Source organism: Daucus carota, chromosome 8, assembly GCF_001625215.2.
Source record: "Daucus carota subsp. sativus chromosome 8, DH1 v3.0, whole genome shotgun sequence".
NCBI lineage: Eukaryota > Viridiplantae > Streptophyta > Magnoliopsida > Apiales > Apiaceae > Daucus > Daucus carota.
This window is the reverse complement of record NC_030388.2, coordinates 30,732,913-30,758,052: the sequence shown is the minus strand read 5'-3', so window position 1 is coordinate 30,758,052 and position 25,140 is coordinate 30,732,913. Positions and strand designations below refer to the sequence as shown.

Sequence of the window (25,140 nt, the reverse complement as noted above, 5' to 3'; positions counted from 1 at the left end):
GATGTGTGAACCGTGAAACATACAACTTAGATTGAAAAATTCAACGACCTTGTAAACACGAAAAGACGAAAAGGAAGAAGCTTGGAAATTTTACAACAAAAGCTTTATTAGTATCTTTTATATTGATCTAGAACATTCGCATACAGGGTAAATGTAACACTAGTCCCCGGCGGACCCCGCAGATTAGAAGAAAGTTCCCAAAGAATAAAAGTAAACTTATAAAATCCTCTAGTGGTTGCAATTTGAGACCTTAAAATACGTTTCAGAATTTGATTTGGTCATTCTACCTTAATGCAAAGATCAAAATGCCACATGGTAACATTACTAGTCAAAAATTTTCACCGTTGGTTGAGAAAATAAGGCAACACATGCCATGTAGTCTACGCTTCCTATCTACTGCAGTATATCTTGTTTTTATCTATACTATAGAACAAAAGTTCAAAATTACGGTCCAGTGAGATTCTATATCCAAATAGAAGAGTCAAGAGTGATATAACGAACAAAGATATATCGAACTATAATTGTTATCCTACCAAAACGTGAGAACCCTTAATGTAAAATTAGGTTTAAAAACTGAATCTTGTCTTTAAAAAAAGGGATATCCGAAGAGAAAGTCAAAATTTGGAATAAAATACAACTGTAGTTTTATTTCAAAATATGGAGTGTCAATATTCAATTTTTATTTTTAAATTCTAACAATTAACTATATCTATTTTACACAATCATTACTTGCTCTACATACCATAGACTTGCACGAATACAGAAAGCTCTGGTACTATTTTCATCCCACCTTTTACTTCTGGGAGAGAACCTGTTCGCAATCCCCATAAATGGATAAATCATTTATAGTTTCCTATGTGGTTTATATAAGGTTGTTTTTAATTTACCAAAACCTGGTAAATATAAGGTTGTAAATTCTAGTTGTAAATTTCTGCAATGCTGTGTAAGAGATGGCGATGACAGTGAGAGAGTTACGGGGGTGTATTCGATTGAGATTTTAATGCATTGTTTTTAGTCTATGGATTTTAATGAATTGTATGAGATTTTGATTATGTGCGGATTCTTGATGAAATGTCGCAGAGTTGATAGGATTTAGGTACAATGCTTCAAAATCCCATTGAATTTGGTAGGATTTCAAAAAACTTAAAATACACTGAAAAATGCCACAAAATCCATCATTTTATGAAATGAAAAAAAATCCATCAGCATTTGAATACCATCAGATTTTAATGGATTTTAAACAATCCCAATTGAATATCATTGGATTTTAAAGCATAATTTAAAATCCCAATTGAATACCACCAGATTTTGTAGCATAATTTAAAATCCCAATTGAATACCTCAAGATTTTAATGGATTTCAAACAATCTCAATCGAATACCCTCGGATTTGATGAATGCAAAAAAATGCTTTAAAATCCCAATCCAATACACCCCTCTTAGATAGGAGGTGATTTATAGCTACATATATACATATGAATAAGTCTGTATCAACTATCAAGTGATTTCTACAATATATACATACGTAATAAGTCTCTGTATGAAGTGATTTCTACAATATATATTAATTAATATTGTCCATGTTTATATGACTACTTTTTATAACATATAAGTTGGTTACTGCAGTCTTAGCCTCATAGGAGTAGTTTGGCAAATCTGAATCAGTTATCTGATTGTCTGAATGATATGAATTAATCATTTACCCGAATTTCCAAAGTATTACTTTAAAACATATACCCAAAGTATTACTTATACAACTTGTGATTTGCAAGTACCTGCCCATATATCCTGCAGGTCTCGGCATATACTAAAAGCCCTTATTACCTATCTAAAGGTACTACAAGCCTACAACGCTATGGTTAACATGGAACACGAAAATAGAAAAAAATAGTTAAAACATATATACTGCCGATATAATATGAAGTATAAAATTATTACAATGAATAAGTTTACCCAGAGCACCTGACCAACAAGTACCTTTACACCAACTACAAGTCATCCCATAAATACAAGACATTTACAAAAACACAATTATTGACATACCTTCACACCAACATACTTTGTGATTCCATAATAGCAAGTAAATCAATCTAGGTATCAAGAGAAACACCACGGAATGACCTTCTACGTCATCTACAACTCTGTTCTATTCAGTTTCAAAATTGGCATACGTCAATGGTCATCGCTTATGCCAGGATAGTGATCACACAAAAATACCAATCCCTCAAGCCTTTAACCATTTGGCTAAGCAACAAAATGCAGTCTAGAAGAAGTCAAAGCAGAGCGCCCTTATGGATCCAACATTCATCAAGCTCAAATCAATGTCTACCCTATTTGGTACTCCCTCAATCCTTTTATGTCATTATGACTTTTTGCAAGTTTTGTAAGGTGAATTAAAGCATAATTACACAACCTATTTTTTTGAATTTTTTTTTCCTAAAATAAAGGTTTATACTACGTGTTTACCCAGATAAGAAAATTAAGAGAATAATTCGTGAAACTATCATTTTTATGCACCTCACAATACATGCAAAAAGTCAAGAGTGACAAATGAACAGGGACACGAGAAATTTTGCATAATTTATGATTTTATGTTCTTTTACGTGCATGTTATGGGTGCAAACCTGGAAGAACCTGCTTCACAAAATACTATAAATAATTTTAAGTCGCCAATTCCGCATAATAGTCCCCCATAAGTCATAACAATGCTCACTATAAAAAATCAACCACTTGATAGTTGATATAATTAGATTCAAATAAGTATTTTCTGATGATATTGCGTTCCACAGAAAATGTAATTTGTAATATCACAAATATTTAGAGAACATATTTTCCATCTATTTATACCACGGTTTAATTTCATTCTGGTACATGATGATAAATTACAAACTAAAAGATAAAAATTGGGCCTTATGGTGGGCATTTCAATGAAGAGATGAATGAACATTCAGTGGAAACAAAGAAAGAAATACTCACACCAGTATTACTGAAGGAGAGAGGCGCACAAGTTGTAAAATATCAAATATACACTTACAAATAAATTACAGACATATAAATGATAAACAGAATAAAACATGAAACTTACGCAGAGAAATCAATCACAAAATTAACACTGATCATGTAAAAAAGTTGAAATTACTTATTTGGAAATAGCAGCAAGACCAAAAAAAAAAATCGTCATTGATCATGTCAAACTAATGTATGATTTAGGAAAAATATATAAACGATTATTACCCTGTTATATTAATTGGGAAGTTTATCCCTAGCATTGTAGCCTAATGTATCTCTCTCTTCTCTTGGTAACAGAATAACAGAAGGTCACGCGCACGTGTCTGTCTGAACGAGTATTTCAATTTCCGTAACTAACCTTTACCAAAAATAAACAGGGAAACTTTATTGGATACATCAATGATTTGTCTCTAATTAAACACATGTTCTTGATTATATAATAATAACAAATAGAAGTTGAAGAACATACCTTCTGCATACTGTTTAATTTTATATTAAATTGATTGATATAATCAAAATAATTTAAGATATTGCCGGGTAACGTGTAATTCATTTCACATGACATGATTTGAGTTGTAATTCCAAATTCTCAAGTTTATACAAGTTTTTTAGTTGTCTTGGATTTTTATATAACTAGTATAAACTTGGGAATTTGAAATCACTACTACAAATCATGTATATAATTAGATAAATTTTAGAATCTGGATGTGCATTTCATTTGATTAACAAGTTCTCACACCAAAATGAATATCAAACCTAAGACACATTATATTCGTACTAACAAAATGAGAGCGAAGGACATAATATAACAAAAAATTGTAAATATGTGATCCATGATAAGGAAATGCTACAAATGTCTGCCAGCATATAAAAACACAATCAAATACACTGGAGGAAATAATATTTCCGGTGACAAATAACATACTAACTACTTGTCTTAAGGGAAAATATAGCAGAACGATAAATGATTAAATTAGTTAAATTTTTTATATTACTATTTATATACAGAAGCATTCATTAGTTTAATATTTCTATATAATTAGATAAATTTTAGAATTGGATATACAATAATCATCTATTAGGAAAACGATATTTACTAGAATTAGGTACTGTTTGGGGTTGCTGTTGCAGACAGCAACAGCAGCTTTTTGCTAAAAAGCAGGTGAAAAACTGTTTGGTAAATCTAAAATCAGCTTTTCCGAACAGCAGCTTTTAGCTGAAAAGCTGTTGTTAGAAAAAGCAGGTCCTCCCATGCTTTTGGAAAAAGCTGCTTTTCAGTTTTTGCAGAATGCTGTTATAGATTTTATTATAAAACTTCACCAAAAACATTATTATTTTTTATATTATAATTCAAAATAAGTAAATATCAAAAAATTACCAAACAGTTATCTGATTTCTACAACAGCACTTATTTTACCAGCACTTTTTCTGACAGCACAGCAATTTTTAACAGCACTCCCAAACAGACCCTTAGTTTTATGTATGAATTCTACTTGTTCCACGTTGTAGGATGATAATTTAAACTTTGTATTTGAATTATATGAACTGATGATTACTTTATAAATGTGAGAAGTTACTGTGAATGTGCAAACAGGTTTGATCCATTCCTTGTCCTACAAGTGGTATTGAACAGAGCCAACCTTTTTATTACTTGTTGTTTACCTATTTTCCATCTATCCACTTTTTAAGCCTCACCCCTTTGTCAAATTTCGCTGAATCAAATCAAAGCAGAATTCGAATCAAGAATACACAATTAGACTCTTCTATGAAGAGCAGAGCCTAAGATTCATAAGCAAAGCAAAGGGAGGAACTGAGCATTGGGTTGGGTATATCGTTAGTTTGCAGCTTCAAGTCTCACATAACATTTTTTATAGAACCCCTATAATCTTCGAGGCTCTAAATTTCAACTTGAAAAAAAAAAAAACTTCATAACCTTAAAGAATTCATAACAATATTAACTACATTGTTCAGCACTGACTATTAGGCAGCCACCAATAGATATGAGATTTGAAGATAGAACATAATATATTCATAATGAGTACAAGAAACTAAATGCATAGAATAGTAATTGGTTCTAATGAGAAAAGTTGCATAAATGTAGATAGATATATTTATCCTTATCACATCATCAACCAAGCAAGGTTAGAAGGAAAGAGATAATGGTTACCACATTACAATACCAAAAATAGATATAATTGGTTGCATTTTGCGATTAACATTGGCTCCTGTAAGATCCTTCAATTAATTGTTCAAGGTCGTGCTATCATGCATGTCCTTCATGAGCCGAACTTTTTAAAACAGAAGAGAAGAAAATGAAATGGAACATGAAATAATATTAAAAATATATTAGAGAGTCTACATAATTATTTGAGTTTTATGTAGTATTTTATATTATTATCTATGTTTCAGGATCTCTATTGCGAGGTTATAACATTCATTACTTGACAAAGTTAAATATTATAAATTCACAAATATTTAAAAAATCTTAGGTTTCAAATTTTTAAAATATCGATTCTAAGTGAAGATAGGTTTTTTACTTCTATCCTTTAACCCTTTTCTTATGTTCTACAACAATGAAGTATAATCCAGAGAAAAATATACAACATACGCCGGCAGTAACAAACAAACCATGGACAACAGCAACCTTTCTTTCTGTATGAAGCATCTAAACGATATAAAGTTACTACGAAGATAAACAATGAGACTTACAAATACATGCAAAAATGAGAATTATCTTAACAATAGAAACTGAGTGTACTTACAGGAGGCAATAGAAGTGCAAGGCAATGTAACCTAAGATGAAAAAACACATCACAGTAAATCCTTCATTCAATTATAGAATAGCTACTCACAACTACTAGAGGAAGAACATAAAAAACAGATGGGCACTTACTTAGATCACACTCCAAATGAAATCCTCAGCATTCCGCATCCCATGCGATAATCCCAGATGACCATGGATCAGATACAATGTACATTTATTAGTCTACATACATTCCTAATGGCACGTTTAAATAATAAACACATCCGGGAAATCAATCGAATAACCCATTAATAAAGTAGCTTCTCAAAGGTGCACATCATATGTGTGTTGTTGTCAAGTAGTTGAGTCACAATTAATCAAATAAATGTGTATCATTTTTATTTGCATGTGTCTGTTTATGTGTTTGGATATGTGTCTGCGACTGCGTCTTAGTGTGTGAACATGCACCACATAAATCATCAAGCAGAAATGGCTTAAAACAGATATTGAAAGCCAGGTTAAAAAACAGCATACAGGTTGATTTACTCTGTTACCTACAAATGCAATAGTGCAAAACAAAAAAATAAAGTGTTGCACAGTCTCTCCAACCAAAATGATCCATATAAGAGAGAGCTACTAACTTCAGCACATATATAATATGCATACTATACTTAAGAAAGTTACTACATAACAGACTCCTAGAAAACAACCAAGGTACCTTCTCCCAGAGTGCCTTTTAAGCATCTGAAGTACGAGATGGTAGCTTCATACCCTGGCAGATATCCTGAACGAAAGAAATAATTAGACTTTCCACAACCCATATGATTCAGATATAAAAATAGAAAGAACGATAGTCTTATAAACAATGATCTAGAAAGAACAGAAGCAATCAAATTCTTATGTACACATAAATGGGCCGACAAAAGATAATCGACAGCGTAAAGGGATTCATAGAAGGAAATGACTGAAATGTAACAATATTAATAGAATTTCCCCAAACAGAAAACAAATTTACACTACACATTAAGTAAAGCATATAAAGTTGCATAATAGAACTGCAAGTACATGTGTAAAACTGATGTACAGATACAACTTTAATAAACATAAGTTCCAAGGGTGGGAATAATAAAATTCTCTTAATGGTCATCAAGAATGAGTACAAAATGATAAATCGCCTCGGGCGAGTTGTCTTACAATAGAACAAACTCGATTGAAAGAACCTCCACCCAAGAGTTCCCCTGGCCAAACACCATCTTGTCTGCAGATTTCAAGAGGCAAAGGGATCCCTTTCCATAGCTTTCCGAGCAACAAAAGGAAGATAAAGACAGATTCTCAATATTAGTGATCTAAATGTGAATTGGATCATAATATACATTTATTTAGTGCAACATCATTCTTTGAGTCAGAAAATCAGCAACACTGTTCACTTGCCCGTTATGAATGGATGGGCCAGTGCCTGTGACACTGTGATCCTCTTATCTGGATCTAAAGCAAATATTTTGTCAAGAAGGTCCTTGAAGTTGGATAACATCTTTGGGTCATCTCCAGCAGATCCGAAAATTATACTACCAATATCCTTTGGCTTGATGTTAAGAACAAGTCTCGTAATTGTCTGTATCAACCAGTTACACAGTAAATTAAAAAAAAACAACAGAAACATGGTGCATAATATATGGAGAAATGGAGAACACCCCAATGTTTTTACAATCAACAATTGGTACCTTCTTTGTAACAGGATCCTCTTCTGTAGCAATGAAGTTAAGATCCTGGTCAAAGTGATTATCTATAAAAGCTCCCTGCACAAATTTATGGGCCCAGAAAGAAAGAAAAAAGGAAAAGACCTATAAAGTTAGTTAATAGTTTGTAACAGATAGTCAGAATTCAACCTTTTTCAACTTAGATTGAAATGAAAATTTTACCACACCTAAATCCATACAGAAACAAAAGTTTGATTGGTACAAAATTACTGCAATATTCTAACCTTTCTAAGCATCTTCTTGGAAAAAGGACCTTTCAATTCCATGTGAAGGCGAAGCATGTCATTGTTTGAAGGACCGGGAAAAAGAACTTTTCCAGTATAGATTTCATATAAACAACACCCAACTGACCAAATATCCATAGGATGGTCATACTGCAAACCAAGAACTGTGGAAAAGATTGAAAGAGTTAACGCCTTAACTAATTGGATTTAGAAGACATCATATAGGAACTATTTGCAAATTATGGTTATAATACATCAGGTACGAGACATGTCCACCTATTTGGATTAAAAATTTGAGAAAACATCTGGGGAGATGGCTTACTTATCTCTGGGGCACGATAGAAGCGACTAACAAGATATGGTGTTACTTCGTTTTTGCCAGCAAACATAGCATTACCAAAGTCACAAAGCTTCAGCACATTTTTTGCATCATTTACCTATAGAGAGCAACAAACAGAATTTCAAATTTTAAATTGCTAGAGTTTAAATAAAAAGGCTAATACAAATATCTGTTAGTAGATACTTTACCAGCATATTATCTGGCTTAATATCACAGTGAAGTACACCACAGTTTCTAAGATGCTTCAGTGCAATAAAAAGCTGCTTTGCGTATGTCCTAACTGCAGTCAGTTTAAGTCCGATATTTCGCCCAAACTTCTTAAGAACCTCGCGAAGATTCATGTGAAGAGATTCAAAGACCAAACAAAGATGGTATCGAAACTTAAAGCTAGATATAAAGCGAACACAGTGTCTTTTGTCTTCCTTGTCAGCAGCAACCAACTTCTTTAATATGACCAGCTCTTCCAGGCCTGCCTTATACCTACATGCAAGCACCGAAGAAAGTATTCCTCATAAAAACAGAAATGTATGTGGACCATTTGACAAAAAAAAAACAGTAAACGAACAGAAGAATATATTATTATTACCCACATTATGTCATTATTCCGTATTATTTTGATTGCCACCTCTTCTGGATCACCAAAACCAGCCTTAAGATCCTTCGCCCGCACTACAGTTGAAAATACACCTTTACCATGAGCAGCAATAACTTCATATCGGCCATCTAGTACTTCTCCAATGCGATAGCCTGCATAGGAAAAGACGAACTGTCTGAAGAGAAAAGACGAGTTTAAATACAACATAATACAGTTTCAGTGCACCTAGAAGTACACCAAAAATGCGCACCATCATATGTGGCATATAATGCTGTACAGAACTGACCCATAGTAGTTTACTACTCTCTCGAACCATAATAATATAAAAATAACTGAATCATTTTTTGTCTTGTTTATCTTGAAATACATTGAATTTTTATTTCTACACACGTCGCTTTTTCGGAGGTCTACAGCCATTATGTGGCATAGGGGTTGCATACTTGCATCAAGCACAAAAGTTAATAATGTTGTATAAACATAAATTACATACTGTTGGCATATATGTCACAAAGACATGGAGTAGTGTAGTACTGTAGTGCGAATATAGATACATAACGTATTGTAATGCAGATAGAGTACTACTGTAGTACAGAATGAAACTGAACATCTAGATCCTTCTGCAGATACTTACTGTAATACCCCTCTGCATCATCCCAATTATCGTTAACGCCACTACTTTTAACAGGTAAACAATCTCCTTTCTCCTGAATTTAAGAAAACAAACAGAAGGCGTTAGGAAATGCTAGACTAACCCATCTGACTATTATAGACGAGAAAACATATAACTATAAATCTAAATCACCAAAATATAATTACAAAAACTACATTATTCTTAGCAATATACACAAAATGACTAAAAATGGCTTCATTCATTTAAATCATGGGTCTTCTTTCAAAACTAGAGTAAGAGGCATACAACCTAGAACATATATGGATTATGGAATACTCTTCCCTAGATTCATAATCCAGCCAACTAGGCCTGTTAAAGGATCAGAGCTCCAATCCGATCTGATTCAGTCCGAAGGCTTATAATCGGATATTAATTCATCTAAAATATATATGAACCAATAGTAATTCTATCCATAAGAATCTGATCCAACAAGTATGGATATGGATTTAATATAATTTATAATCTAATCCTTTAAGAACCCCATATAAATATGCATAAGTATATTTATTATTTTTATATATGATACATATATTAACAAAATACTCCAATATTTGAAAACTAGCCGTTCTTGAAAATTAATTATGAAATTTAAATTGTTAAAATCTCGTATTTTCTAAGTTGGATACTAAATGTCTATGAAGGCAATTCATGCATAACGAATATTCTTGATATATTCTTATAACCTAATGTTTATAAAATTTTGTGATTACTATTTACAACTGAATATATAGGTTTCTTTATAGAATCTTTTAAATTTTTATCCGTAACATTAATAAATAATTATAGATTCTAGCTAAGATATATTTTTAATTTTGGGTGTCACAAGATAATGAAGTGTTCAAGATTGTCTCAATGATATGATCAGTACTTTATTAATTTGAGTTTTATTTATTTAACAAAAATAATTGGGTTGGACATCTGATCTGATAACCGATGATCCATATGGAGTGAGTATGGATTCGTCTTTACAAAATCTGACACTTGATCCAGATCGAAAATAAATGGATATGGATATGGAGTCAGGCTAATCTGAACCAAACCTGATCCATTGGCAAGCCTATAGCCAACACTCTTACTCTGCAGTATCATTGTCCAAGCACCATCTACATAACTAACATTGTACAGGAACCCAACATACCTAAAATGCATTAAATGAAAACTATAGCCTTCAGCTAGGAAGCATGAGTGCGGGTGCGGGAGTGCGGGTGCGCAGTACGTGGATACGGGAATTCGTCAAATTCCAAAATATGGGGATACGGGTGCGGGGGGATACGGCAAATATTAAAATATTAAATATATATATATATAAATATATATATATAATAAATAATTCATAAGATGCATTTAAGTAGAACAAAATAGCGGAATAACTAAATCAATCCTACTAGAGATAGAAATATATACACACACACATGAGCAATTATATATACTTACAATCTATAGACACACATGAGCAGATATTACAGAAAACACACTTGCCAATCGATATACTTGAGCTGGAGATGCTCTGCTCTCTTTCGTACATGTACTCAATTAGTCTAATTAGGTTTTGATCCCTCTTTTCTTTCTTTTGACCAACTAATTTTAAGTTTAAAAAAAAAAAAAAGTTGTTAAAAATTACGATTTGTGCCACTGCCGCACCCCCATCCCCGCACCCCCGCGTATCCCCATCGCTGCCTCCACCGATACGCCACGTGGCGTATCCCGTGCGTATCCCGCCGCACCCCGCCGCACCCCCGAGTATCCCCTACGCAGTTCTTCACCCAGATGAAGTATCCCTGCTTTCTAGGCCTTCAGCCTTCAGTCTATTCAACATAACATTATCAATTAGAATTATCTAAAAACTTAAAATCAAGCAGCATATTAAAAAAAGATACTGAATACACTGTTAATAATAACAGTGTTTTCACAACTTAAACAAGTACAGAATCAGCTGCATCTAGCTCTGTTCTTAATGCTCTGAATTTCCACTGTAACTTCAACAAAGCCTAGCCTTCTAGTTCATGATATAAGCCTTTACATTGTCAGAAGGTCCAGAAGATAGACAGGGAAGTCCAAACTATTATATTTCAGCAACTAATTAAATTAGACAAGCAGGTGAGGACATTAGTATAGAATTACGCTTGATGCTTACCAATTTGCGTACTCCAGCAGGAGAGTCTCCAAATATATCATCACGGAACATATCATCAGATCCCTCACTCTGAAAAGGACATAGATTTGAAGGTCATTTGATAATATATAGACGACATGCACTTTGTTATATGAAGATTTGACAATGCTGGATAATGGAAATAATTTACTTGCAAGTTCATACTATGAATGATCTCACTCTGTATAAATGAACGAACACTGCTTATATTAGTTGTCCATGTCCAGCAACCTTAAAAAATAAATATTTTTTGCTCGACAAGCACTCATATCTAGATGCACTTGGAACATGTCCAAAATTTCAGGAACTAGTTCTTTACTGTTAAAGGAGCTTTCCAGAAAATCCAAAAAAAAAAAAAAATTGGATGCTAAGGCTCCCACATAGTTCAGGTTCAAACCCAAAACCTAGCTAATAACAAATAGACACTTGACCATCATGATCCTTTTAAAGGATAGAAGGATTACAAAAAACGCATAGGGCAGTAAAAATATATTAAACATCCTTTAACAAATATGAGAAAACTTCAAAAGTTGGAAGTTGGAACTGAACAAACCTTTGGGGTACCCCCACCCAATGCTCCAGAGCCAGCAACTTTTATGGCAGGAGGCACTATTTGTTCAGGAAATTTTTCCACAGAAAACAATTTCTCATCATCCTGGGCACTTCGAGTTTCTTCATCTGATAGAGATGTTTTTGCATTAATCTCCTTTGTGGCTTCGGGCTTTTGTTGCCTCTTAAATTTTTCAAGGATAGCTTGCTTTCTCTTTCGACTCTCCTCTTTAATTCTATCAATCTCTTCCTCTTCCTTTTCTGCAGGCTGCAACACAGTGTTTTCTTGAAAGTTTTCTTGTTCAAGTTCATCTCTGCAGCCCAAGCGAATTATTTAGTACGTTATATTGCCATATGACTATATGAGTAAATAAACGCTAAATTTTATCATCAAAAATAAGCACGTGTTGACAGAAGATACCTGCTCTCTTTCTCTACATCTTCATCTGTGTTGTCAATCTTAGAACTCTGAAAGTTTTCTGCATCACTTCTTTTCGCTTTGCCCCAGTTGTCTGTTTCATCAGTTTTTCGATGCCTGTAATCTGTATAATTCCTGTCAGCATAACCAGTATTAGCATCAGAATGCTTACGGTACCCTGTATATTTGTCATACGCTTTTTCCTTAATAATATCCTGGTCCCAATCCCTCCTATCACTATCCCTTTCTGTTTCTCTTCTCCTTTCTCTTTCCTGCTCTCTCTCACTTTTTTGGTTTATATCTCTCTCTCTAGCTCTTTCTTGGACCTTCTCCCAATCCTTTCCCCGAGGTCTATCCCTATGCTGCATTTCTCGATCCCATATTTCACGGCTCTTACCCCTAAACCTGGTCTGGCTATCTGAACTCTGGTATCTATCCTCTCGAGTTGTATGCCTCCTATTAGTAGAACTGTAGTCCCTTTCATCCAAATCTCTGCTGCCATGCCGGTATTCATTATCATATCTACTTATTGTTTCATCATCAGAATTCTTTGGAAGTCTGTTCCCCCTGTTACTCGCAACATTAAATTGTTGTACTTGCAAATGAGAAGGCTCTCCAACTATGCTTTGGGATTGTGACTTTTCTTTTGCTCGATCAGGAGATCTTGATCTACTGCTACGGCGATCCTCTTCGCGAAATCTTCCAGGCAAGGCTGGCCTTCCCGTAAACATATGCCTATCCCCTTCATCTACACTGGAAAACATTTTTCGTCTTCTACGTTCACTATCACCTACGTAGTATCCCTTCCGCTTTCCCAATCCTTCAGGAGATGAAGATCGTGGAGATTTGCTGCATCTCTCCTTGCTAATATCAACGCTGCCATAACGTTCAACACTTGAATCTCTTTGCACATCAATCTCATCACACATTTTAGTCTTGCCATTAATAGTCCTTTTACTTAATGCTGCAACAGCACCGTCACCAACAGCAACTTCATCCACTCCTAACATCATGAAACGACTGCCAACTTTTTCAATGTTTTGACCTTCACAAGTAGAACCACCAAGTTCTCGAAGTGCCTCCTGCAAACCGATGCAAACAAAAAACAGTTTAGACTTTCAAAAGTATCCAAAATCAATCAAATACAAAATATGTAAAATAGTGAAATTAACAATCACAAAAAGCATCTACGATATAAGTAAAACATCTAAACAAATCATTCGCAGTCATCAATAACAATTAATCCACACACATAACCACCAACAGTTACTTGACTCGCAAACACGCAGAACAGAACTTAAATTTCTAGTACTACAGTTACTTATTCAATAATTTTGCCTAACGCCCAAACACCTAACTAAGCTGGGCATCTCGCAACATATTTGCATAAATACCGATCTCATAATACTTCAATTATATATACAAATTACAGTCAAACTAAACACAACTGTGCCACACATAAACACATTCAACTGCACCTAAACTTAAACAAATCGATCACAAAAACCTCGAAAAACACGAAAAAATCAACCACCTGATCCCGATCAGCATCGAAACCCTTAATTTCACCAGACTCCACGTCAGACGACTCCAATCGCCTCTTCTCCGCAACAAACTCCTCGTCTTCCTCGAGAATCTCACCTTCTTCCACCTCATCATCTACCGGACCTATCTTCACCGGCGATTCAGCTTTCTCTTCGATTTCGGCTTCTTTTTCGGAGTAATTACGACTCCGTCGGTGCCTGTGGCGGCGATGGTGATGGCGACGGTGGCGCTTCGACGGCTGCTCCGAATCAGTATCGGAATTGCGCCCGTGTTTGACGCCGGAAGGCTCGTCGTGATCGCCGGCCATGAGATAAGGGGAGATGAGATGAGTAGATCCGTACGAGTTGGATTGATTTGTGACTCGGTGAGTGAGTGGTGATTAACGCCGCCAATCGGAGGAAGCGTTGAAACCTTTGAGAAATAATATCGGTGGCTTATATATTGTTCAATCGAAGAATTTATTTGTGCACGTATAAAATTTCATGATTTATTTAATTAATTAAAAACGAAAACCCTGCAATATATCTATTTTTTTTTAGTGGTGTAAATTTCAGATACATGCGAGCGACAAATTCTGTCACGGCATGGACTATATAAGAATAGCAAGTTACAAATCATGTCTTTTGTATGGGCTAATATAAAAATCATATTATGTTTTGGCATATAAAAATATTTAGCACTTGTATATGTTAAATATTTAGCAGAAAAATTTATACATACTATTAGTTATTATCGCAGAAAAGAGCGAAATTCGGAGAATAAGTATTCAAAATATGATAATTTATTATTATTCTGGAATTTGATGATTAATCATCTATTAATTCAGGTTTTGTAACTCGTCAAATTGACTTAGTCTCCAATTATTTGATTGATCATTTAACTAATTTCCGATCAATTCAATTAATCTTCGATTAATCCTTATAGCAAATGGTCTAAATTTACACTAGCCATCCTAAATCGATCTATGTCATATAAACAAATAAATGGATCCTCCCTTTGATAGGAGTATGTTCTTGCCATTTCTCAGGGCTTATGTATAATGTATACATTGAGAAATTAACAGAGCCAGAGTTGCTGAATGTTATGCATGCTGTTGTTGTCCAGTATTGTCCATGACTTGATCAGGCTGCTGTTCTGCAGAGCCATCATTCATGCTGAACTCCTGAATTTCAAGAATTTCGACTCTCCTGTTCATTTTTTTCCGTATTTTTATGGCCACATCTGCTGGCTGGAATCTCCCACAGGCGCTTACGCGTAGATGTTGCTTCTCTATCAAATGAGTCTCCACCTCTTCAACCACAGAAGACAACTGGTTAGCAATTAATTAGCAGTAACAAATTGAACTAGCTAGTTGTTTCAACTAGCGAATTGAATTAGTTGGTCTAACCTTTGATATTAAGAAGAACTCTTCTCATTTTCCTGCAGCAGGCATTGCAGTCTACGTTTATCCTCATCACCATGCAGAATATCTGTCATTATTCCAGCAATCGGATTAGATGATTTCACATTTCAAATATCGTACATTATTGTTAATCAAAATATTTTTGCAGTGCTTGCCTGTCCGGACATAACGTTGTAGATGCTTTATGCAGTTCCTGAAAACAGGATTAAATATCGGCTATATAGCAAAGAATTTGCTCAAAGTTGGCTGCAAAAATTATCTTTTAGGATCAGCTTGGACATTCTTTACGGCTCAGCTAGGAATCTGATTCTGCTGCATATGCCAAGAAGCCTTACAAGTCCTGGTTTTTTGTAAAGCATATCTTCATTGTTTGGTTACTTGATAATGGGATTGCAATTTGCAAAAGCATCTTTCCTGTTTTTTACTTGTAAAAAGTGCTTACTATAAAGAAAGGATCATCGTGATTATTCTTTTTTCTCCTTGTGAATATTCTAACCACTCTTATAGTTGATAAATTATTATATTTCATTGTTGGCTTCTTCAAAACATTGTTGGGATACAATTTCATATTCCTAAGATATTAAGATTGGGCTAGATTATTTTTTTTAAAAAAAACTAAATTTATTATTTAAGGCAAAACTCTACAAAAAAATTTAGATAAAGAAGTCCAAAAAGTTGCTTTAATGGGCTTCAATGTCATTTTTTGGAGAAATGGACCCAAACTCGCTTCAAAACATGACTTGAAGTTGCGTTTTAATTTTTCTGACTAAAACACGACATGAAATTGCGTTTTCAGCTTAAAACACCACTTGAAGTTACATTTTCAGCTTAAAACACGACTTGAAGTTACTTTTTGTTAACACAACACGAAGTTGCGTTTTAAAGTGACAATTAAAGCCTTTTTCCGAAAAGAGTAAAGTGCACTTTTTGTACTCACACTTTACTCAAGACACCATTTGCAATAGTGTAATTCAAAATCGAGCACTTGCAATATCAATTTTTGTACTTCATTACATTTTGTTGCATTCCATTAATTTGGGTTAACTCTGTTAATAATTTAGAGAGTAAAGTGCACTTTGTGTACTCGCATTTTACTTAAAGTGCACTTTATATACTCGCATTTTACCATAAATTTTCAACTAAAGTATTGCAAGTGATGTTTTTGAGTAAAATGCGAGTACACAAAATAAACTTTACTCCTTGAATTACTAACTGAGTTAACCCAAATTAACGGAATACAACAAAATGTAATAAAATTGAAAGATTGATATTGTAAATGCTCAATTTTGAACTACAGTATTACGAATAGTGTCTTGGAGTCTTGAGTAAAACAGGAGTACACAAAGTGCACTTTACTCTTCCTTTACTCCTAAAACTTAAAAAGTGACACTTGATACAAACAACCGGCGTTAAACCTTAATTTATCTTCTGCTCGTTTTTATAATCAAATGTTCTCTTAAGATGGAACTAGTTATTATAATCAAATGTTCTGAGAAGCAGATTTCTGTATAATTTTTTTAAACTTAATTCTTTCAGATTTTTATTTATTTTAAAAATAGTAAAATATTTTCTGTCGAAAAAAAAAGGTAAAATATTTGTACTCAATTATGAAAAACTGATATAGAGAGTAAGTCCAATTCTCTATGATTTAGATTTGAACAAGTATTATCAAGAATGTCTTGTGGGTGCTCTAAATAAGCCTTTTATCAAATTTGATAACAATCTTAGACAGGACACAGACGACCAAAACACATATAGTTACATGTTAACATTCATAGTCTCCAGAATTCACCATAAAAACATTCCAAAAAGGTCTGGACAAGTATATGCACTCCAGGTGAAAAAGTAAACAGCATGTTATGAAGATGAAAATAAGGAAAGGATAAAGAGACAAGAATAAGGGGGAGGAGGGGTTTGGCCACGTTGATTCCTTGAATAATCATTATTCAAACTCATGCATATGGTCTAAGAGGTAGTTGGCAGCCAGCTCCTCGTTCTTGTTACACGCAAAGAAGACTTCCAATACAAGTTCTCGATCAAATCCCATTGCCTCGAGCTGAATATAAAATGTAAATAAAATACCACAAAAACAGTCGAATTTTCATTATTTACAAAGATACGGAAAGACACAACTTACACGTTCTATAGCATCACGCTCCTCGGGTGTGACTGATATAGCCTGTGGCTGCCCAAGTAAGTTCCTGATGATAATTTACTAGAACATTAGCACCATAAAAATTTGCATATACTAATAGGGAAAGTTGTTGAACAAAACATACTCGCCGCCTTCCATGGGTTCATTTATCAGCTGAAGGAAATCAGCCTGATGCTCTTGGATAAGTCTCATCAAATGAGGATTTTGCTTCCCCAACTCCTGAAGCATGGGCTGCCAACAAATGAACGAAACAAACATCAAAATATCAGATAATATTAATAGGTTAAAACACGTATGCACAGACAAATACATGTCCATAGTTACCTGCAAGATTTGTGGGTTGGACTGCACCATAGCTCGCAAAGCTTGGAACTGGTAGAGAAGACAACTAAATAGTGAAGGAGGATGGGAAGAAGGAAAAAACAAAAACCGGTAGAGATGAGGAAATAGCAGTTAAATTCTTAAAGAAGTGAATACCTGTTGATTGGTACGCAAAAAATCCAAGTTGCCTGCCCCAGCAGCATTAGAACCCATGTCGGGAAGACCCTGAATGACGAAATGGAAGCCATCGTCAAAAAAACAATAATGCAGATAAAAAAGAAAATTATTAAGAAAACATACCTGAGGGAAGAAATCTAATAGATTTGCAACTTATTAAGAATACATACCTGAGGGAAGAGATCTAATGGATTTGCATTTGGTCCAGCGGAAGCAGGCGCAGGTTGGGTAGCTGCTGGAGGCTGATCAAGGGGGTTCGCAGCCTGGCCGCTTGGTGGTGATGGGGCCACAGGTGGAGCCTCAGCTTGCTCAGGGATTCCCTATTATATAACACGATCATAATATAGCAAAATTCTGAGCAATAGATGAAACAAGTGAACTCTAAAGTCACAAAATTATTGCAAGAGCTTCCTAATATATAAGTATTTAAGTACATATCTGACTTAGCTCAAGTGCAAGTATTCACGATGTGAACAGTACTTCAGACATTTGTGGAGTATGACACTGCAACTGATATTTTTCCAATTTTTAGTTATGTGTAATATGCCTAAAAATCTGTAGAAATACCTGACAAAATGGCTTGCATGATATGCAATGACGGGATAATTTATAAGTTATCATTTGTTGGTATAATTTATTCATTATATAGATTACAAAATATAAAAAAATAATAGATAACTGAAGTGCCTATATCCTACTTTCCAAAAATTCAATTTATTAGTGAGTACTGAGCTATTTGTCAATTCTACTTCCAGGAGAGTTGACTATGAGCTGAGTTGTGAAAACAACCCCTAGTCATTTTTAAGCACAAGTACCAATATCATTCTCTGTGACTAATAGAAAAAATATCGTTAAATTTCTTAAACTCTTAACTATAGAGATTTTAAAAGACTAAAGATTCTGGTTAACCTTGCTTATTTTTAATTTCAGATGGCACGTGGATTATATAAACTTGCATAATAGCATGAATTTGTTCAAAAACAATGCTAAGATTATTGTTGAATGGATGATCTATACAAAATGTTACTCCCACACTTACGGAATAAAGATACTCCACAGCTCTCTCTGGATTGTTGAAGGCAGCACGAAGTGCACGAATAACTGTATCCCTGTCCCATGTGCCCCCACCCATGTCAAGAATCTGCTGAATTGCTCCCTCAAGATTGCTCCCAGCTACTAAAAGTGATGCTGCACTGTCATAAACATTAGCCTCCGACCTGGTCAATAAACATCAATAAATATGTTAAGAAACACAATCAAAGATAAATCCATTAATTCAAATGTCACAAAAATTAGATTGATCAATAGTTTTATGCTACTGGATGATAACGAACACACCCCACAGCTGCGGACGGGATGGGAGCTGTGGCTGGAGCAGGAGCAGGAGCTGGAGACGGTGCAGGTCTGAAAAGTTGACACAAATTATTAACAGCACAATAGCACGTATATCCATATTAAGGCAAAATTGAGTAGATTTGTTATAAGGCAACTAAATGGAGGGTATCTAAGATTTATGAGTGACAGTATTATATGCAATATTTTTGTTAAAATATCATATGCAATATAGCTGTTAAAATATCATATGCAATATATCTGTTCATGCGGCCTGGTTTCGGAACTCACACAGGCAAGGTTGAGGCCGGAGGTTGAGAAACTGCAGGTGCAGGAACTGAAGGTGGAGCACTGGTCTGTGGTGCCTACAAGGGTGACATATCTGTTAGATGAATCTAAATATGAAGAAAGACACTACTTAAAAAGTACGAAATAGTTAATATACGATGCTTATACAAAAACTGATTATACTTACAAGATGAAAGCAGACATAGCAGGTAACAAACAAAACATTAACACTATATATATCAAAGAATCTCAAAAGTGATTCGTCAATAGAGAAGATTCAAACTAGTGAAGTCACGAATGTAAGTTTCATACAAACAACTTACGCAAAAAGTAGTACCATAAAAAACTAATTTCGACTAACTTTAAACTGGCATTCATACTATATGCCTACGGTTACAGAAGCACCCTACTTTCTCAATATGTTTTAATGGAAGGAGAAAAACTTAATAGACCAACTGCCCCTTAGACTACCAACAAAAAACATCAAAACGCTGGAATACACCAATAGCAACTCCAATAAGGAGATCCATAAAAAGTCCCAGTGTCCATGTGGTAGAGTTCTTGTAGTAGCTTTCTGTGGAGGCTACATGAGTGCTGACGAAACTTACCAACTTTTGGCACTATAGAACAATTGGCAAAATATATGAATTTGCCTGAGTGTCATTCATAATCATATTTAATTATGGTATCACTAGATTCCATCCATAGGATGACCATATATTTGATAAAACAATGATGTCCGGTGGTCGCCAAGTATAAATGCACATGATAACATACTGAGTCTAAATTCATAGGACCACCGAGACTTTCTTAAGGTGTGTGGATGAATGAAATATACAAAGCAACATAATGGTTGCGCTAATAACATACATACACAGTTTAGGAAAAGTATATGCATGCTTACTAATTATACTAGATGTATGGTTCCAGAGAAAAAAAAACTAAATTCATCGAGTTGTAAAGCTTATGGGTAGTAAATGAGCAGAGCAAGCTCCAGGCACAATTTACTAGTGAGATTTTTCGAGGAGACCTATAGTGGAGATGAATTAATCTGCCATAACTTGGGTATGCATTCTTCTATATAGTAAGTAGCGCAACTTAAATTGCATGTGGTATTCTTTTCTTTTCTTTTTTGCTACATCTAAATTCCATGCGATATTACTTTTATTAAATATGAATCTGATGAACTTAGTACGTTATTACAGTAAATCACATAATATTGAAGTTGGAAACTACTGAATGTTATTTTGGGTAAAGTTAAAAAAAAATTAAAATTAATATTGATGGTGGTGGCAGTATTTGGCACCCTATATAAGTGTCACCACTAAAGATGTCCAAGTATCAATTTAGTATGTAACAAGGTCCTTTTTAAGGAACAAAGTTACTGGAGAGCAAAAATCCTTCTTACTAAGCAAGCATTTTAACTTGCCAAACAATCATCAATTCGGGAATGTAAGTCCAGTTTGCAGCATAGACTATAATATAGGTAGGTAGTCATGTTCCAACTGAATGCCATCTTTTTAATAGAGACAAACTGCTATAGCTATATGTATGTTATAAAAGGACAAAAGAGCAAGGAAAAAAGAGGAAGGATGAGTCACTGAAACAGCTTCTGTTTGTAATTGTACACTGTACAAGTATGTTTAAGTAACTTTAACTGCTATTTTATAATCCCAGTTAACACTTCATTTGATCAGATCATACCTTAGGAGCTGCTGCCGTTGATGTGGTTGAACCTTCACCAGACGGGCTCTTGCTCTGTATAGGAATGATACAGAAACAGTCATTATAATAAGAGAAGGCATGTTTCCGAACTCTGCTCATAGAATATAGTCATAGCCTATATAGATCATTATAAGTAGGATGCCAACATTAAGCTGATTCCATAGCAAATAAACAACTTAAGAAAATAATTATAGTTAACCTTTAAAAAGGTAATAACCATATAATATAACCATATAATATACACATACACACATAAGTTATAAACTAATACCTGCACAAGCAAAGTATAGGCTTATGGGTAGCACAGAATATAAAACTGAGTGATAATCAAAACTAAGACAAGGCACGTTTACTAAAACTGCAAATACATTTTTACTAGATATGTCTAATTAACCTGTATAGAGAGTAGACCCTATAATTTTGTGCATGGTACGAACATTTGGTGTTTAAATTTGGATTTTCGATACACAAAACTTGAAAGAACTCAAACACGAAATATTTCACGTAGTGGTTGGCTTTTCATTTCAGGTGCACAAACCGAATATATATGTATAAATAATTAGGAAATATAAACTATCAGTAATTTTTATTTTTACATAATATTAAGATCTTAAAATATTTTGAATAAGAGATATATTAACAGTTTACAAGTAAACTTATAGTAGTAGAAGTGTTCTAAGTTTAAACACCAATAAAAGAAATGTTTTATTAATAAAGATGATATTTTTAAGGCATAATATTCTTATAATAATTTGTATGCATGACCCAAAACACGAATCGAGACGACTTAACTTGGTACACGACACAAAAAAAATTCATTTAGTGTCGCATTTGGATATAGACTTTGGGTACAGTGTACACAAACCACGAGATGATTGCGAGGTCTAATAGAGAGTCGACTCACACGTTTAAGAGAAAATACTAATTGCTTAGATAATGTACAGATCATGATATTGAATTTAATAAGCTAATCTACACATGCTAATGTGCATTCTTCTACATATTCAAATGGAAAATTTGCCAAAAGAAACCATCCTGTAAAACAGTAATCAGGTGTTCTAATCTAGGTCAACATGGTCATCATAACCAAATTACTTGTCTGGTTAAAGAGTCGGCACATAACTGTTTATATAGGGGGACAAAAAGGAAACAAAGTCTGATTACTTCAAATTTTTTGCTGCGCCATAAATAAAATATTCCCATACCCAGGGACATTGCTTTAAAAATTATATTCACACTCACGTTAAAACTATCTTGCTTTCCTAAATAATTCAAAAGATTTGTTCTTTATGCATGTCTAAAGATATGAATACAAAATATGCTTGAACGAATAATTCATCAAGTAAAAATGAGAACTTTTTACCTTAGATAGCATAATTACGATAAAACTATTCTCGGCAACATTGTTTTCAAGCAATGTTGTGCCATCTTTAAGCACTTTACCCTGATAGATTAGCATCTGTTGCGCAGCAGGATAAACAGCTGCTCCTTGCGCAGTTTCTATGCTTCTCTTCACATCAGCAACCTGTACACACAGAATCAATTATAAACCGATATTTACAAACCCATTGAACCCTGAAATGGGGCTAATGCAAGTACAATCTATGAAAATCTGTTGAATTCAGCTCCAAATGCAACAAAAAGAGAATACCTACCAACAATATTCGGAACTCGTTTGAAAAAAAATTATAATAATTTAAACTATAATTTAAACCAGAGGTTAATTCAAAAGAAAGTTTACAAACAGTTGATCATCTTGGTAATTTAAACTGGTTGATGCATCAAGAAAAAAAGTTCTTTTTCCGATCAGGCATTTCACTAGTTATCACAGGATCCGTCATTGCGTTTAATCCAGAATAGTTGTCAACCAGGTCATGGTGTATTATAATAAAAGGCAAATGCAATTAAAAAAGAGAAAAATGTCTTTATTTTATAGCCAAAAGTCAATAGAGAATAAGACGGGTTCGTTACATAATTCCAACGCTGTGCTTTCACCTTAAGCGGATAAATTAACAAGACAAGATTGAGACAAAAATAATAATGAAACTTTCACTGTCCTAACTCCTAAGTGCCGATTCATCCAACTCAAACACACAACTGAAATCAGGGAGATGAAAAAAAATGAAAGTTCAAAAGCAGTGACATCAATACCAAAACATACAACACAAAAAGTTCTGCTTTCTACTCACTTTCTTATATAACTCGCTCTATCACTAAAATTACAGTGTGCTACTCTGTAAAGATATAATTAGGCTTTCAGGCTTCAATGCCACCGAAAACAACCACCAAACAATTAGCTTCTTAAACAAGACTTCTTCTCGAAACAACTCTCCAATAACAAAACCAAACTAAAAATCACATATATAAACCAATCCTGATTAAAAAAACTTAATTATCAACAGAATTCAATTAAATTACAAATTAAAAAACCTAAAATCACAAAATCACGAATTAATCAACAATCACATATCAATCAAACAATCACACATCTCAAACCCACAAACGCAGCTCGAATTCACTAATTCAGCTCGAATTCATCAAAACAAACACGAATTACACACAAAAAGTGATGAAATCAACGAAAAAACGAACCGAATCATCAGGATTGACTTGAATTTCGAACTGACTTCCTTTCAATGTCTTCACATATATCTTCATTATGTATATGTGTGTATGTAAAGGTGTAAGTAGCGGTTCGATCTAGTCGATACGGGAACAGAGAGAGCGAGAGAGAGATAGAAAGAGAAGAGAGAATGTGTTTGGCTTTGGTTTTGTATCGAGACTTGCCCTTTCTCGCAAGGCAGAGAGAAGTGATTTTAGTGCACGCGTTTTTTGGAGCGTGAGATGCACGATGTGTTGGAGTGTGTTGCGTGTTGGGAAACCTTGAGAAGGTGGAAAAGGATAAATTGTGATGGGAAGGAGCAATATTTTTAACACTAACACTAATATGTGTGTTTTATGGAAAGGTCACGGTCCGATTAATTTTTCGCCCAATTTTTATCATCGGTTTTCTAATGTGTGCCCATGAACACACATTAAGCACTAAAATTCATAAGGTTGGGTGATTTTGATTGTCCCCTATTTCTTTATAATGGTGGACTCCCCTGCAAATATACCAACCACAACAATTAAAATCCACCAAACTTGTAAAATTTGGTGCTTAGCATGTGCCCATGGGCACACACTAGACAAACCCTTTTATCATTGAGATTTATCAATTCTGTTTTTCGATCATAGTTCATATTTATTAATTTGTTATATAGATTTCATTTTGGGATTATGATTTCTTTCATTATCAAAAGAATTGTAAACAGCTTTTGTTAATAATTATTTGTTGAGATCTTTATCTGTTCATCAAATTATAATTATAATATATTTCATGACTGAATCACAGTTTTAGGTTGTAATTCAATCCGTGCAGTTTTGTAATTAACGTACTAAATATCCCATCTAAGAAGTACGTATGTAGAATGAAATATAAAGGAATTGACAAGTCGGTTGGAACATTTTTTCTTTGTCCATGGACAATTATTTTCGATGTATTAGTTATATCTACATTTGTAAAAGCTTTACTTTCGTGCTTATCTTAATTGCTGGTTTGCTTTATGCATGGCGAAAAGGGGCATTACAATGGTCTTACCTTTTAATCACTCAGACAATGAAAAGAAATAAAAAAGAATAAGCTATGAATTCCGTCGAGTTTCCACTACTTGATCGAACAACCTAAAATTCAATTATT

General features: G+C 34.1%; 3 protein-coding genes across 4 annotated transcripts; all 3 read right to left on the bottom strand.

Moving 5' to 3' along the window:
• Nucleotides 1–1,877: 1,877 nt before the first annotated feature.
• Nucleotides 1,878–14,447, bottom strand: LOC108199244 (uncharacterized). 2 transcript variants are annotated; one of them, XR_010286237.1, is made up of 13 exons: nucleotides 13,991–14,447; nucleotides 12,460–13,538; nucleotides 12,043–12,352; nucleotides 11,472–11,540; nucleotides 9,299–9,371; nucleotides 8,663–8,819; nucleotides 8,261–8,552; nucleotides 8,055–8,169; nucleotides 7,733–7,896; nucleotides 7,473–7,547; nucleotides 6,946–7,363; nucleotides 5,902–6,535; nucleotides 1,878–5,801 (listed from the first exon to the last, which is right to left on the bottom strand). XR_010286237.1 is itself a non-coding variant. In XM_017366977.2 (11 exons), the coding sequence occupies exons 1-11, from the start codon at nucleotides 14,306–14,308 to the stop codon at nucleotides 7,175–7,177; spliced, it is 2,841 nt and encodes a 946-aa protein (XP_017222466.1). In that variant the 5' UTR covers nucleotides 14,309–14,447; the 3' UTR covers nucleotides 6,748–7,174. The 2 variants fall into 2 exon arrangements, 1 of the variants encoding a protein (XP_017222466.1); XM_017366977.2 differs by lacking the exons at nucleotides 1,878–5,801; nucleotides 5,902–6,535 and having other exon boundaries at nucleotides 6,748–7,363.
• A 526-nt stretch (nucleotides 14,448–14,973) lies between these two features.
• On the bottom strand, nucleotides 14,974–15,798 carry LOC108199062 (uncharacterized). Its single transcript, XM_017366818.2, has 3 exons — nucleotides 15,559–15,798; nucleotides 15,389–15,470; nucleotides 14,974–15,291 (listed from the first exon to the last, which is right to left on the bottom strand). Exons 1-3 carry the CDS (start codon nucleotides 15,568–15,570, stop codon nucleotides 15,083–15,085), a joined length of 303 nt encoding a protein of 100 aa, XP_017222307.1. The 5' UTR covers nucleotides 15,571–15,798; the 3' UTR covers nucleotides 14,974–15,082.
• A 1,343-nt stretch (nucleotides 15,799–17,141) lies between these two features.
• LOC108199794 (ubiquitin receptor RAD23d) lies at nucleotides 17,142–24,232 on the bottom strand. Its single transcript, XM_017367771.2, has 12 exons — nucleotides 23,994–24,232; nucleotides 22,765–22,926; nucleotides 21,381–21,434; nucleotides 19,680–19,753; nucleotides 19,395–19,460; nucleotides 19,096–19,273; nucleotides 18,227–18,376; nucleotides 18,036–18,104; nucleotides 17,883–17,930; nucleotides 17,683–17,789; nucleotides 17,541–17,604; nucleotides 17,142–17,459 (listed from the first exon to the last, which is right to left on the bottom strand). The coding sequence occupies exons 1-12, from the start codon at nucleotides 24,057–24,059 to the stop codon at nucleotides 17,346–17,348; spliced, it is 1,152 nt and encodes a 383-aa protein (XP_017223260.1). The 5' UTR covers nucleotides 24,060–24,232; the 3' UTR covers nucleotides 17,142–17,345.
• Nucleotides 24,233–25,140: the final 908 nt, after the last annotated feature.